This window comes from Lactuca virosa, chromosome 8 (assembly GCF_052849685.1).
Source record: "Lactuca virosa cultivar CGN04683 chromosome 8, Lactuca_virosa_CGN04683_v6, whole genome shotgun sequence".
Taxonomy (NCBI): domain Eukaryota; kingdom Viridiplantae; phylum Streptophyta; class Magnoliopsida; order Asterales; family Asteraceae; genus Lactuca; species Lactuca virosa.
Genome location: NC_136433.1, coordinates 83,440,106 through 83,454,451, shown reverse-complemented (window position 1 = coordinate 83,454,451; position 14,346 = coordinate 83,440,106). Strand labels below are relative to the sequence as shown.

Sequence of the window (14,346 nt, the reverse complement as noted above, 5' to 3'; positions counted from 1 at the left end):
AAACTAAATGGAATAAATACACCAAACACCATCACAAATACAACACACCAAACAGAATATTGTTACTTTGTTGCTATATTCTATATCTGAAATAAAACATGGTTCCTAATCTACCCGTATTCTATTTCACAATACACCATATAAAATACAGTTAACATGTGGGAGGCAGATGGAGGAAATAAAACATTATTCATCAACGGTTGATAAATGTATAAGATTTATAATATAGAACTTAATTTAATAGTATATACATATGGGCCTAAAATGTATATTATTATAGAACCTTGTTTATTGGTTAAATGTCTTATCGGTAGAACAAAGGAATATAAAACAAAAGAACAAATCATAATGGTCGAATAAAAATCAACAAAAACAGTGAAAGAGTTCATAATGGTCGAATAGAGGAATATATAGAACACCGCAAACCTATAACAAATCACTAACAAATTAGTGTAAGCTGTTTTCGAGTCGCCATATAATCTTGATAGAAGACTTTGAATCTTGTTGAACCGTGAATGGTGGTTGTATATAATCAAGTTCCTTATCCCAAAACTCTGAGGAATCTATTGCAACTTTTGTTGTTTGTGGTTGATGGCCTTCATTTTTCCGAGGAAGGAGCTCAGCTACAATATAACACTCACCTTCAAACGGATTCCCATACACACAGTCTAAGGAAACTGAAATTATAGTGTATGATGAATTTGAAAATGCGGTGTGCCTTAATGAACCAAATGAAACATATCCTACATATGTCCTTGTTCTATCATATTTTGGCTCCAACGCTTCATCAGACTCCTGCAAAAGCTCAAATAGAGAATCTTCATCTACCGCTTGGTTGATGACTATATTAATATACCTAGCTTTCTTTTCGGTAACAACACATATTAAGAACCCGCAAAAGTCATTGTACCAATCATCTGGAAAATGCAGTATAAATGTACTCCCCATAAACAACCTGCCGACTAACCCCTTTGGAATAATGTGATGTTGAAGAGTGACACGGATAAAATGATCTTCAATAGCCTTTCCCTGCCACGAAAAAGACATTCAGTTATGATTCTTATGTTCGGGTTTAGATGATAAAGATTGAAATTTAAACGATACGTAGGGCCAAACCTTCAAAATGGAGTCTAGTAATATGTCACCATCACCAAGTTTTTTCCCCCACCGGTGTGAGACGTTCCATAGCCATTTACAGTTTGAAATATCACCAAAGCTTTCAAGTGATGTACACCAATCTGCCTTAACAACAGCTATACTTGATGGCAGCTCTAACAGTTCAACAAGGCCTTGGCACAAAGTCAAGTTGAGCCATTTGAGTCGAGGAAGTTGCAAGAGACTAAAATTTAATCGGGAAAATTTATTTTCACTTAGATCAAGTTCTTGCAAATTGGGCAACTCCCAAACAGCAGAGGTGATTTCTTCATCTCCCAAACTACACCGGCTAAGATTCAAATCTTTTAAGTCCTTGAGAAAAAACCGCAACCCTACACAACATTCTACACCAAAAATATTGTTGCAACCACACCTCCAACAAGTAACAAAATATTTTGGATCTGATTCTATATAGGATGCAACTTCTTTCCCACTATTATCCAACTCAAGATGTGGTAAATTGTCCATGTTCTTAAAAAGTTCGACGCACCCGGAAAATGAAAGTGTCTGAAGTTTCTTTAGTTGGGTAATAGGTGGAAACATATCCAGAATGGGACAATCTTTTATAGATAAGGAAACAAGCTTTCTTATACGTCCAATCGATGGATGAACCACTTCTAGACACCGAGATCTATTAAGCCTCAATCTTTCAAGATTTGGAAGATTATCAAAATCTGGTGTCATGATTAGGTTATCCAAGCCCCAAAGTTCAATTGTTCTCAAAATGGAAGCAACTGTTGTTTACAAGTGCAAACAAGTCAAAATTATGGCGCACACACACACACACACACACACACACACATATATATATATATATATATATATATATATATATATATATATATATATATATATATATATATATATATATATATATATATATAGAGAGAGAGAGAGAGAGAGGTAGGTTCAAATGTTTCTCACATCTATTATGTGTTATAATGCACCAATAGGAACTTAGTATTAATTATATGTATATTAAATGTTATCTATACTTATAACTCATTTTTATGGAAACTAATTAAATTCGTCATTAATGTCAACAATAATATTCTTTCAGAATGAATTCATATTTAGAAGAATGAGAGTGTATTCCAGCAGAATGAGAGTGTATTCTAGTAGAATACACTCTCGTTCTTCATATTTCATGCAACTTTATTGTATTTTAAGTGAGTGAGTCATGAAACAAAATATAAACTCATATATAAAAACCAAGATGCGAATTCATTCTGAAAGAATGTTATTGCTGACATTAATGACAGATTCAATTAGTTTCAATAAAAAGAGAATTATAATTATGGATATAATTTAATATAAATATAATTATGGAAATCATTTAATATCTATATTTATTTAATTAAATAATTATTTAATTTACTAAATTCTTATTGGTGCAATCTAGCACACAATAAATGTAAGAAACAAAATAACCTAGCCATATATATATATATATATATATATATATATATATATATATATATATATATATATATATATATATAATCAAAGAATTCTAAAATGTGTACACTATTTCTCAATGGGATGATGATTACGCAATAACAAAAAAGAATTCATTCTATCTGTAAATGGAAAGCATTTAAAATGTTTGTTAAATTAACAATCTATGTATAACTTAATAAAAAAAAGATATTTGAACGAAAATCAATGATATCAATGTTTTGTTATAGTAATCAATCAACAAAAAAATAAAGAAAAAAGGGTATTTATATGGAGGACAAGCTTTACATAAAAACTTAAAAACGTGATCGGTCTCGGCGATGCTCATGGCTATGATCTAGCGAATCAGGTGAAGCACCTGTGATCTCGGAATAAAAGAACGACCACATTTTAACAACTCGGGGAGAAGCATCCACGATCTGGCGAATGAGGCGAAACTTTTAGCTTTTAACCAGAGCAATTGGTACAGGTCGCGCAATGGCCTATTAAGGGAATGTTTGAACTCGTCGTAATATTAGCCTCTCGCTAGGTGTTTCTAATAAATTTTCTTAGCATTAAAAAAAGTTGTAGTTTACCAAGTTTATCATATAACACTTAAAAAAGTAAATTGCATCATCTGAGCGGCCCACGTCAACATGCCCCAAAGCGTACGTGAGAGATCAATCAAAGAACATTAGTGATATTTTGCATGTGGCAGGGTTTGAACTTCCTGTTTGGAATTCCACACCTCAACCACTAGACTTCCATAACGAGGAAAATTATAGGTTATGCTTTCAATACTATATATATATATATATATATATATATATATATATATATATATATATATACACACACACACACACTGACGCACACACACACAAAGGATCAATGTAAGACCAACTTAAAATCATAAAAACACATAACTACATTTACAAACTTAAGATTATTATATAAATTGATTAGATTACATTTACAAACTTAAGATTATTATATAAATTGATTAGATTAGAAAGGTACACACTAAAACTTTACACCCTTGTCCATTGAATCATTTATACAAGAGGTTATATGGGTTTGGGATTTCATTTTGAAGGCGAAAATGAATTTTGCCAAAAAGGACTTATTGACTTATGATGATGGGAAATGAGTTTTTAAAAAAGTGTTTGGATTAGTTTTTTAGTGACAAAAGTCAATTAGTTTGGCTGAAAATTATCTTTTGTTTGTTTTTTATCCTAAAAAGTTATAAGTCTTTTCAAAAAGTCACAATTTGTTTCTTCTTGAAAACTCATTTTTCAAATGTTAAACAAAAAGGAGTTTTAAAAGTCCTTATTAGATATCGAAACACTTTTTTCAACATATTGACTTTTCAAGAGTCAATAAGTTAATAAAGAGATTTTAGATGAACACCCAAACACCCTCTAAGAACTTTAAAAACTATCCATTTCATTGATTTTCTCCTATTTTCACTCGTAGCTACTAAAAATTAAGGAACTAAAAAATGAAATCAAAAGGAAAGAAAACAATAAATTAAATGTTTGCTGCCCTACATCCAATATAATGATCGGAAGAGACCAAAAGAAGGGGAAAGACGATGTGTGTTTGTGTGATGTGTTCCTGTAATCGAAAGAAAAAAGAGGCGTTGGAGTCGGCGATCAATGCCTAACTCCAATACAACCATACGATCAATGCCCCCACGTATGGGTTTATCGATTGCATTTGGGTATTTTTTTTCTTGATGCCGTACTCCACCAGATGCGAACAGTTTTACTTGATATCTCATTGGAAATGAAGAACAATGAGTAATAAATCATATCCTATTATTGTTTTCCAGATTGGTAAGCTAATTAATATATTTTTAAATTATTGAGTGTACGTGTATCTGATCCAAAAGGCTGATTAACCCCGTTAATCATGCGAGATCTTAATTTCCTATTCTAATGCTTTAGACGTCACTTATTTTCTTATATATTTTACTAGGTGTGAGACCCGTGTATTATACGGGTTGATTAAAAAAATTAAATATAAGGTGTAGACATTAAGTATTTTTTAAAGTAAATTTTTGAAATAAATATAAATGAAATGATAAATAAGTAATTCAATCTATACTAATAAAAAATTATTATCATGTTTTAAATAATCATGTTGAATATGAATGTGTAAAAATTAAGTATTTTTTAAAGTAAACCACAAGGATCATTTATGTAATTTGTCTTAATTAATCTATACTAATAAAAGTAATTAATACAAATTCATAAATGGAATTTATTAATATATTAATAGAAATAAGAATTCACAAATGGAAGTTTTACTATATACATTAATTCACATTAATTACTATGAGGTGACATTTAATAGGTGGAACTTGAATAAAAATAAAATAAAAATACAAAAATGACAAGTGGAAAAAAAATAATTTTAAAATTCTAAGAAAATGACATGTATCAAATTCAATAAGAAATTGACATTTGGCAAAATTATCTTTATTTATTAGGGTAGATTGAGTGCCAAATTTCGGTATGTGTAACAAAGTGATGTCCCCTGAAATGTTCTAATGTTTTAGACTTGAATTTTTTTTCTATATATTTTATGCCTTCTTTATGCTAATGTGTTCATTTATTTAGTAAGGAATTAAAAAACGATTAATTATCACTACTAAATTTTATTATTGTACTTTGATTTAGATTTATTGCTTACATGATGAGTGAACCTGTAGCAATTGTTGTGAATAATAAAGTAAGATTGGTTGTACTATGAAAAGAAGAAGAAGGATAAACTTGTTGCATGATGAATTTAATGTTACACTATACTTCATTAATCTAGTAAGATTGATGAAAAATAGGTATTTCCAAGCCGTAACATAGAATTTACTGATTTGAAATGTTTAATATTTAGTTTCAATGGTTTCTCATTTGCAATTTTAGCTTTTGTAATCTTATACGGATGAATGTTCATCTTATTTTATTTGGTAAAGTTAAGTTCTTTACTTTTGCTCGTTTATTTATAGGTGTTTTTTTATTAATGTTCATAATTGAACGTATGTATGTTCATTAATGAACATTTATATATCTGATATGGTTATATTCATACATATTCAGTTATGAATATTTATGAACACGATTTATCAAAACATTCATACATGTTTAGTTATGAACATGACTAATTTCTGTGTTTTTCTAAAATATGTTCATTTATGAACATTATCAATTTCTGGATATTTATTCATATCTGATCAAGAATTTCATACATGTTCAGTTATAAACACTTATTCATCTATGATCATAACATTCATACATGTTTAGTGACGAACATTATCACTTTTTAGAAATTTATTCATATCTTACTAGGTTATAACTCGTGGGAACCACGACTACAAAATAAATTAAACTTTCATAGAAAAACTAATGATTACTAATAAATTATTTTAAATAAATTATTAATTAAGATATATATATATATATATATATATATATATATATATATATATTAGTTATGTAAAATTATAATCCTTGATTTAAATGAATATGTGAAATTTATTTTGAAGATAAAGGTGCAAAAATTGTTTTTATGTAATTAGGTATAGTTACAAACAAAAAAAAAAGAAACGGAAACCATGATTTTAATATCCATAAATTTAGTGGTTATATATGTAATTAGTGGTTATATATGTAAATTGGAGGAGTATAATAACATTTGACAAAATATTAGTTAGGAGAAACAAAATATTAACAAGTGTCATATTATTAATTAGTAGATCTAAGAGCATCTACAATGGACGTTTAATAAGAGTTGAATAGATGATGACTAGGATTGAATAGAAGTTTAATGGAGTGTGAGTGATGACATGGATAAGAGTTGAATGAAAGAGTTTCATGATCATTGAGTGGTTCAATGGATTTAATCTTTTCTTTTTCAATTAAATTTCAAACCAAATATAGAAATCCATTAAACTTTGTAGGGTTTAATGGAGTGTGGATGTTAAAAAGTATAGTTGAATAAAAAGTGAAATGCTGATGTGGCAGTGATGTGGCAATCCATTGAACTCCATAGAGTTCAATGGATTGTGGATGCCCTAAATGAGTGACACTTGGCAAAAAAAACCTATTTTTTATTAGAATATAGATTATAATTTATACATGCTCACATATGAACATTTATTTATATATGATCATAACGTACATGTTTAATTATGAACATTTATAAATGTTCAGTTATGAACATTTATGAATTTTCATTTCTGGGTTTTTCTAAAATATGTTCATTTATGAACATTATCAGGATATTTATTCATATTTGATCAAAAACTTCATACATGTCCAATTATAAACATTTATCCATATATGATCATAACATTCATACATATTTAATGATGAAAATTATAACTTTTGGACATTTATTCATATCTTATTATAATTTTCATACATGTCAGTTATGAACATTTATTCATATATGATCATAACGTACATGTTTAATTACGAACACTTATGAATTTTCATATATTTTTCAATGGTCATGTATGAACAATAAGCATCAATCTTAACCTATCAACATAGTCATAATGTGAATTTTTGATGTTTGATATTTGAATTTTTTGTTGATTCATGTGATTATAATTTTTTTATGCTTGATGTTTAAATTTTTCATTCCTATTTTATTGAGATTAATTACAAAATAAATGTTATAATTTAGGAACATCATTAATGCGTTTTTGTTTTATTTTTTAAATAAAATAGTTATTTTACCATCATACCTTTTTATTCATAAATGATCCAATGGTAATAAGGTGGTTCTATGGTTCTATGTTGAAGCCACCTATATATATATATATATATATATATATATATATATATATATATATATATATATATATATATATATATATATATATATATATATAGGTTCAGGTTCATTTGAGACCATGCTAATTTTGTGAGACCGTGAGACCAAATCTAAAAATAATTTTAAAATGCAAAATAAAAGGAAAAATCCAAAAATTCTTTTTTTAATTATTATTTTCGGAACTTTATTTACCTAAAAAAATTAAAAAAAAATTGCCATTTTTTTTTTGAAAAATACGTGGAATATTCTAATAGAATATTACACTATAAATATTCTAATGTGATTTTTAGAATGTTAGAATATTCTACTAGATTTGTCAGATATGTAGAATATTCTAATATTCTACTAGAATATGTAAAAAAATGTATTTTTTTTAAACTTTTTTTTAATTTTTTTTTAATTTTTTTTGGAAAATATATATTTCGAAAATAATATTGGAAAAAAAAAATTTCGAAAATTTTCAATTATTTTGCCTTTTAAAAATGTTTTTGTTTTATCTACTAAATGAGTGGCTAAAATTGCGTCTCACGGTCTCACAAAATTAGGTCGTCTCACATTAACCTAACCCTATATATATATATATATATATATATATATATATATATATATATATATATATATATATATATATATATATATATATATATAGAGAGAGAGAGAGAGAGAGAGAGAGATAAGTTCAAATGTTTTCAACAAATATTGTGTGCCTAAATGCACCAATGAGAATTCAAGAAATAATAAATAATTAAATAAATCAATAAATGGTATTTTGGACCTTTTATACCTTTAATTAAGGAAATCATTTAATTGAAATCCTACAATTATGGAAATAAAGTAAATATATTTGACCTAGTTCTTCACCTTCGTTTTTTGCCATCATTTCCGTCTGCTGTCATCGATTTGAAGAGGAAGGGGTTCGATTTGAAGATCATCTTTCCCCTTCGTAGATCATCTTTCCCCTTCGTCTCCTCCGCCCTTTTCTCCCACAATGTCTCTTTCACCACCACACAATTCTCCAATCCTAATCTTAAATCCTACAAACTAAACAATCGAAGAACCCTAACTGTATCCGCACTAGGAGTCGACACATTTGACGGAACAACACTGGCAGTCATCGGAGGCGGCTCGGTCGCAGCAATCGCCGCCGTGATTTCACTCGCAGACCCCGAGAAGCGCCGACAGTTGCAGGCGGAGGAGGTTGGCGGTCAGGTTCACGTTTCATCGGGATCGGGATCTTTCTTTCCAGGCTATTTGTTGAAGAAGTCCATCAGGTTCACTTTTCCTAATTTACCATTCGTTATCTCCTATTGCATCTAACTGTAAACGAAATATTGTATCTCTACTTGATGTTTGTAGATCTTGTAACAAATTGGAAGCATTTCTGAAAAAGATATACGTTCATTACTTCTTCTCTGTTGATTCATTGAATCTAAATTTCAACAACTTTTAATTGGTTAAACCCAGTGTACGCAATCAATTTTTTTTTAGTTATCGATCTTTTAATCGGGGACGCGATGTTGTAGATATGTTACTGTAATGAGATATGTGTGTGTATATTTGGTTCATATTGAAAAATTCCATAGCATTTTGAGCTTGATAAGTTGTTGAAGTACATGACAATATTTTCTTTTAGATCTTAATACGGTTGTAGATTTGATTAATGTTTTTGAGCTCTCGTATTATTACTTCTGTTATCTGAATTTGAAGCTGATTGATGCTTCTTTAAAGCTACAAGAAAAAAAATGACCCTCTTTATCTCTTGTTTATAGTAAGCAATGACGATTCCAAAGCTTGATAAGAAGATCGTCAAGAAAAGGGTCAAGAAGTTCAAGAGGCCACACAGTGATTGGAAAATCTGTGTCAAGGTACACAATCTATCTCTATAATCTTCTCATTATCATTGAATCAACCTGTTTATTTGCTCAAATCGTGTTTATAATAGAATTGGTTTCCATTCTTGTTATTGGTCTCGATTCTAGAATGGAATATCGAATTCTAATTTTATAATAGAATTGGTTTCCATTCTTGTTTATAATAGAATTGGTTTCCATTCTAGAATGGAATATCGAATTCTAATTTTGTCAGAATAGAATCTTGAATTCCTTGTCAACTTAAGCAGTGAATTACCGTAACCAATTCTGTCAGAATAGAATTGGTTTCCATGCTTGTTATTGGTCTCGATTCTTATAGAATGACATCCTAAATAATGAAACATTACATTCTTTCAGAATAATATACATTGCAAGTTTAGGGATGATTGTTAATGTTGGTTTGTAGAAATTATAGTTATATTCTATTTGAATGTATATCACATTCTATCAGAATTTATTGTTTTATTCTATTTAATGCACTAAAATTTTTAATATTTGAAAGTTGATTATGTTTTCTTTGTGAATTTAGGTTTCGAAGAGGTTGTCATTAACATGGAAAATGAAGAAAACATGGAGAACAATATTGTATTCTAGCAGGATGTATTCTGTCAGAATTTATAAATTGTTATTCTTTCGGAATATATTAGTGTTTTTGTTAGATTTTGCGGTTTTTTTTTCTTTTTTAACCATTTTTAGTTTTAATCTTTAAGAATAAGTGTAATCCTTAAACCATTATTAGTCATAATTTTGTTAGAATGAATGTAATATTTGTTTATAGTTTTTTTCTTTACGGATGAATGTAAATAGTGATTCGTAAAGAATAAAATTTGTATTCTTTAGAAAATGTTATTCTTAATAATATGTTGTATAATTATTTAAGCATGTTTAATATAAAAAGTATCTTGAATTAAACAATATTCTGCCAGAATAAAACCGCAAATTTATTTACTAGTTTATTGTTGACTTTTTGTTATTCTGACAGAATAAAGTCGGTTATTATTAAAAATAATATTAAAATTTAATTAGAATTAATTTAAAAAATTCAGATTTTTTAAAAATAAGGGAATTAATGATCCCTTAAAATCCAAAAATTTCCTTTTTTAAAGTAGGTTAATTGACCAAAATACCATTTTGTTGAAATTTGTGTGATTATATGATACATGTTATCCTATTGTAATATCATAGACCCTCAGATCATGACTGTTGATTCTATTCATCCGGTGGTCCAGATCTATGCATTCTGGCACACAATAGTTAGTAAAAACAAAATAACCTAAGCCTATATATATATATATATATATATATATATATATATATATATATATATATATATATATATATATATATATATATATATATATATAATGACACCAAAAATAATGCAGGCTGAACATTCACCATCCACTTTGTTTTCATCTCTTAATTAGATAGAAAATAACAATTACCTTATTACCCTCCCAGAGTTGTTTTTGTAAGCTGTTATGCAATACTAGATGACAAAGCGTCCTTTGTGGAAAGTTAGTAAGCAATGGACTTGCAAGATCACCTTCTCATTCAATCCACCTAAGGTTCTTCGCGTTTGCAACAATCGGATGAAGAAGACGTTTATACCTTTTTAACTGATTCTCACTGCCGTATCTAAAATTCCTCTGAAGTTTATTCCTTTGTAGCTGACCCTCACTACTATATTTAAAACTTATTGCTTCAATCATGTCAAGTTCCTGTGGAACAAATTAAATGGTGTCAAGGTTGAGTTAAAAGTATTTCTTCATGCATATATATCATGAAAAGCTAGCTTAAGATTAACGTGGTTGCATCCATAGAGCATATTTTCACAACATCTTCTACCTTCCAGACCCTACTATGTTTTTCAGGATTGTTAGGGTGTTCCCCTCTAACAATGTGGTGTCCCATTTCTTGCACCAGATCGTGCATATCAAACTTTCCATCTTCTGAAATAGTTATGAGAGCCTTTTGTATCAAAACCTTCACCCCTATAACAGGATGAAAACCACAAGCATCAAAGATCCTCATTGCATTATCTTTTTTATACCCCCTTAAAAAACATGCAATATCTAGGAACAACTCTTTCTCAACGGGTTTAAGCCCATCAAAGCTGATTTTTAGCTTTTCCACAATATCATTATCTGGTATCTCTTTCAGTCTCACTAATGCACTCTTCCACTCATTAATTTCCGTGTCACACAGAAAAGAACCAAGAACTGTAAGGGCTAACGGAAGCCCACCAGCATAAGAGACCACCTCTTTAGAAAGATTTTCATATTCTTCTACATGTCTGTTATCCCGAGGTGCATGCTTGCGAAAGAGCTTAATAGCCTCATCATTGTCTAACAACCTAATACTATGTATCACATTTACTTTGTGTGCAACTAATAAATGCTTATTTCGAGTTGTTATAATTATTCTACTTCCTTCACCAAACCAATCATGTGATCCGGCTAACGCTTTTAGTTGGCCAAGGTGATCGACGTCATCTAGAACAATCAAGACTTTTCTATGATGAAACCTATTATTTATCACCCATCTTCCTCCTCCAACTCTATTTACTCCCATTTTTGAAAGTATATCTTCTTCCAACTTTCCCAGACCATGCCTGCTTGATTCCTCTCGAATATTTGGAATAAAGCAGCAACCATCAAACTGCCGACAAATTTCATCATAAATAGAAGATGCAAGAGTAGTCTTACCAGCACCCCCAATCCCCCATACTCCAATCATAAGCACACCGCCTGACTCAATTTGTAACTCTGATTTCAAACGTTGCATGCGAGCTACTATTCCAACTAGGTTCTCATTTGCACTTGAAGCTACTTGTTGCACCTTCTGCGAAATTTCGACAACAATTTGTTTGATGCCTTGTGATTCATGCCTACGCAATGGATATACAAGGATAATTAACATATGCTCACATTGACAAAAGAGGTCATTTGTCTCATGGTCCATAAAATAAGGAAAAAGAAACCTAATACCGTCCATATTTCACAATCGGATAGAACATGCAAAAGGGATATCAAGTAGTTTGTAACAATTTCTTGAGAAATATCAAATAGTTTCAAATAGCAAAAACTAAAACAAGATGAATTTCTGTTGTAGCTTGACGTGAGGTGTTAAGTATGGAACTAGAACTAGAACTCCATAGATTACATCATATCTTAATCTGAGCTTATACATAATCCTAGGACTTGGGATGTCTTTTAAACTTTCCCACTAGCATAACAAACCACATCTACCGAAAGCATCTCATAATTAATCTTCTAAATGTTTATATTCGTCTCTGATCAAGTGACGTAGTCAAAACCTCTCTATTTATAGAGGACATCAACTTCATCAAAAATTATTAAAACATTTGTATAAAAAGCTCTTAAGCATACAAAGTGCAAAAATGAAGAAAATTACCCGTTAGCAATGTTCCTCGTTTCCCATCCAGAAATGCTACTTGCATCCACAAGTGCTTTTCTCCAAGATTTAACCTTGGTCTTGTTCTCATGCTCATGTTTGGTAAATGCTTCTTTATACCTCCTTTTTTGTTTTCGGACTTCAGAGGGATCTACATCGTAAAATATGGGCATAACGATTTGCCCTCTTATATCCCTGCATGTCATAATATGTGCAAGCTCATCCAAGCACCAAGACGAATCTGCATAGCTTTTAGAGAATATGATGACAACAATATATGATTCTTTGATTGCCTTCTTAAGGGATGGGCCGATCGATTCACCCCGAGGAAGTGCTACGCTGTCCTTGTAAGTGTTGATCCCTTGTTGTTCAAGAGCCGTGTAGAGGTGATCAACAAAAGTGCGACGAGTATCTTCTCCTCTAAAACTAAGGAAAACATCATAACACCAGGAATGAGATGAAAAGGCTGGAGCAGAGGGAGAAGATGATGAAGATGCCATCGATGAGTTGATTTTTTTGAGATTGAAAGTACGTGGTCTGTGCACCTCAGGGAAATGAAATTATATATATAAAGATGTGGGTTTCCCAGAAATTTCAGTTTCAGGAAAAGGCTCAAGAAATTTCTTATCCCTTGACATGTTCAATGAAGCGAGTTGGTTTCACATTGATGATGTCATTATGATAATCAACAATTATTTATGAAAATATGGAGGAAATTTTCGGACGAGAACATTTTCATTAGAAACAGGGAAATGGAAATAAACGCAGCTTTTTGTTAGAATTCCAATTTCATAATTCTTTTGTGAAAATTGAATGAGGCATTATTTTCAAATAAAGTAGAAAGAAATATATAAATTAGAATATATCTACAGTAAAAATTCCAATTTCATACTTTTTTCTGTGAAAATTGAATGATGCATTATTTCGAACACCGTTGACTTCAAATATTAAAAGTAGATAAGCACAAAATATGTTAAGACGATAGTTCAATTGAATCAGATTTCACAGGTGGAATGATATATTTCTTTTTTCAAAAAGACAAATGGAAAAAACAAAAAGGAAATCTACACTTCATATCATTTTATTGTCGAATTACTATAAATATGTTATGGTAATGAATTTTAACTATATAATTAATGGACATGATGTCAACATTTTGTTGATTAATTGATTATTATCTTTAACCATCACTATTTTTTATCTCAAAATAAATTGTGAATGGAAATATGTTGTTGAGGAAATCACGATCCACTTGAACCGGCCTAAAAAAATCAGATTTTGTTACCTTTTTATAAAAAAATTAAAAATATGTCAAAATTATTTTCAGTGCCATCATTTTGTCAAGAAACATAAATGAATATGTTAAATTATAATTTTCCATCTTTGTAATTACATCTTCAAGGTCAGGGTTCAATTCCATTTCTGTCAAGAAAGTGTTATTTTTTGCTTCATTGGAAGATTGCTGGCGGTTAACGTTTCGAACTAATTGGATGTGATTTAGGTGCCAAAAGATTGTGGAGCGCCAGCATAAACCCACTAAACCTGACTGCTTTGGATTTCACCAGACTACTTTTGTAAATATAATTGGACCTTCAAATTGAGTGATAATGACGACTGAATCCAAATT

General features: G+C 29.8%; 2 protein-coding genes across 2 annotated transcripts; both read right to left on the bottom strand.

The window, feature by feature from the left end:
* Positions 1-254: 254 nt before the first annotated feature.
* On the bottom strand, positions 255-10,854 carry LOC145133197 (protein SUPPRESSOR OF npr1-1, CONSTITUTIVE 1-like). The gene is made up of 3 exons (XM_079068131.1): positions 10,748-10,854; positions 1,117-1,889; positions 255-1,029 (listed from the first exon to the last, which is right to left on the bottom strand). Exons 2-3 carry the CDS (start codon positions 1,837-1,839, stop codon positions 448-450), a joined length of 1,305 nt encoding a protein of 434 aa, XP_078924257.1. The 5' UTR covers positions 1,840-1,889; positions 10,748-10,854; the 3' UTR covers positions 255-447.
* On the bottom strand, positions 10,690-13,274 carry LOC145133196 (disease resistance protein Roq1-like). Its single transcript, XM_079068130.1, has 3 exons — positions 12,720-13,274; positions 11,151-12,192; positions 10,690-11,023 (listed from the first exon to the last, which is right to left on the bottom strand). Exons 1-3 carry the CDS (start codon positions 13,217-13,219, stop codon positions 10,853-10,855), a joined length of 1,713 nt encoding a protein of 570 aa, XP_078924256.1. The 5' UTR covers positions 13,220-13,274; the 3' UTR covers positions 10,690-10,852.
* Between the last annotated feature and the right edge of the window lie 1,072 nt (positions 13,275-14,346).

What these genes read in the sequence shown, in the direction of transcription:
- LOC145133197 (XM_079068131.1), bottom strand. Translation starts at nt 1,839, where the DNA reads ATGACACCAGATTTTGATAATCTTCCAAATCTTGAAAGATTGAGGCTT. An exon ending in TACTAGACTCCATTTTGAAG is followed by an intron (nt 1,030 to 1,116) that starts GTTTGGCCCTAC and finishes TTTTCGTGGCAG; the next exon opens with GGAAAGGCTATTGAAGATCA.
- LOC145133196 (XM_079068130.1), bottom strand. Translation starts at nt 13,219, where the DNA reads ATGGCATCTTCATCATCTTCTCCCTCTGCTCCAGCCTTTTCATCTCAT. An exon ending in ACGAGGAACATTGCTAACGG is followed by an intron (nt 12,193 to 12,719) that starts GTAATTTTCTTC and finishes TCCATTGCGTAG; the next exon opens with GCATGAATCACAAGGCATCA. An exon ending in AACATAGTAGGGTCTGGAAG is followed by an intron (nt 11,024 to 11,150) that starts GTAGAAGATGTT and finishes TTTGTTCCACAG; the next exon opens with GAACTTGACATGATTGAAGC.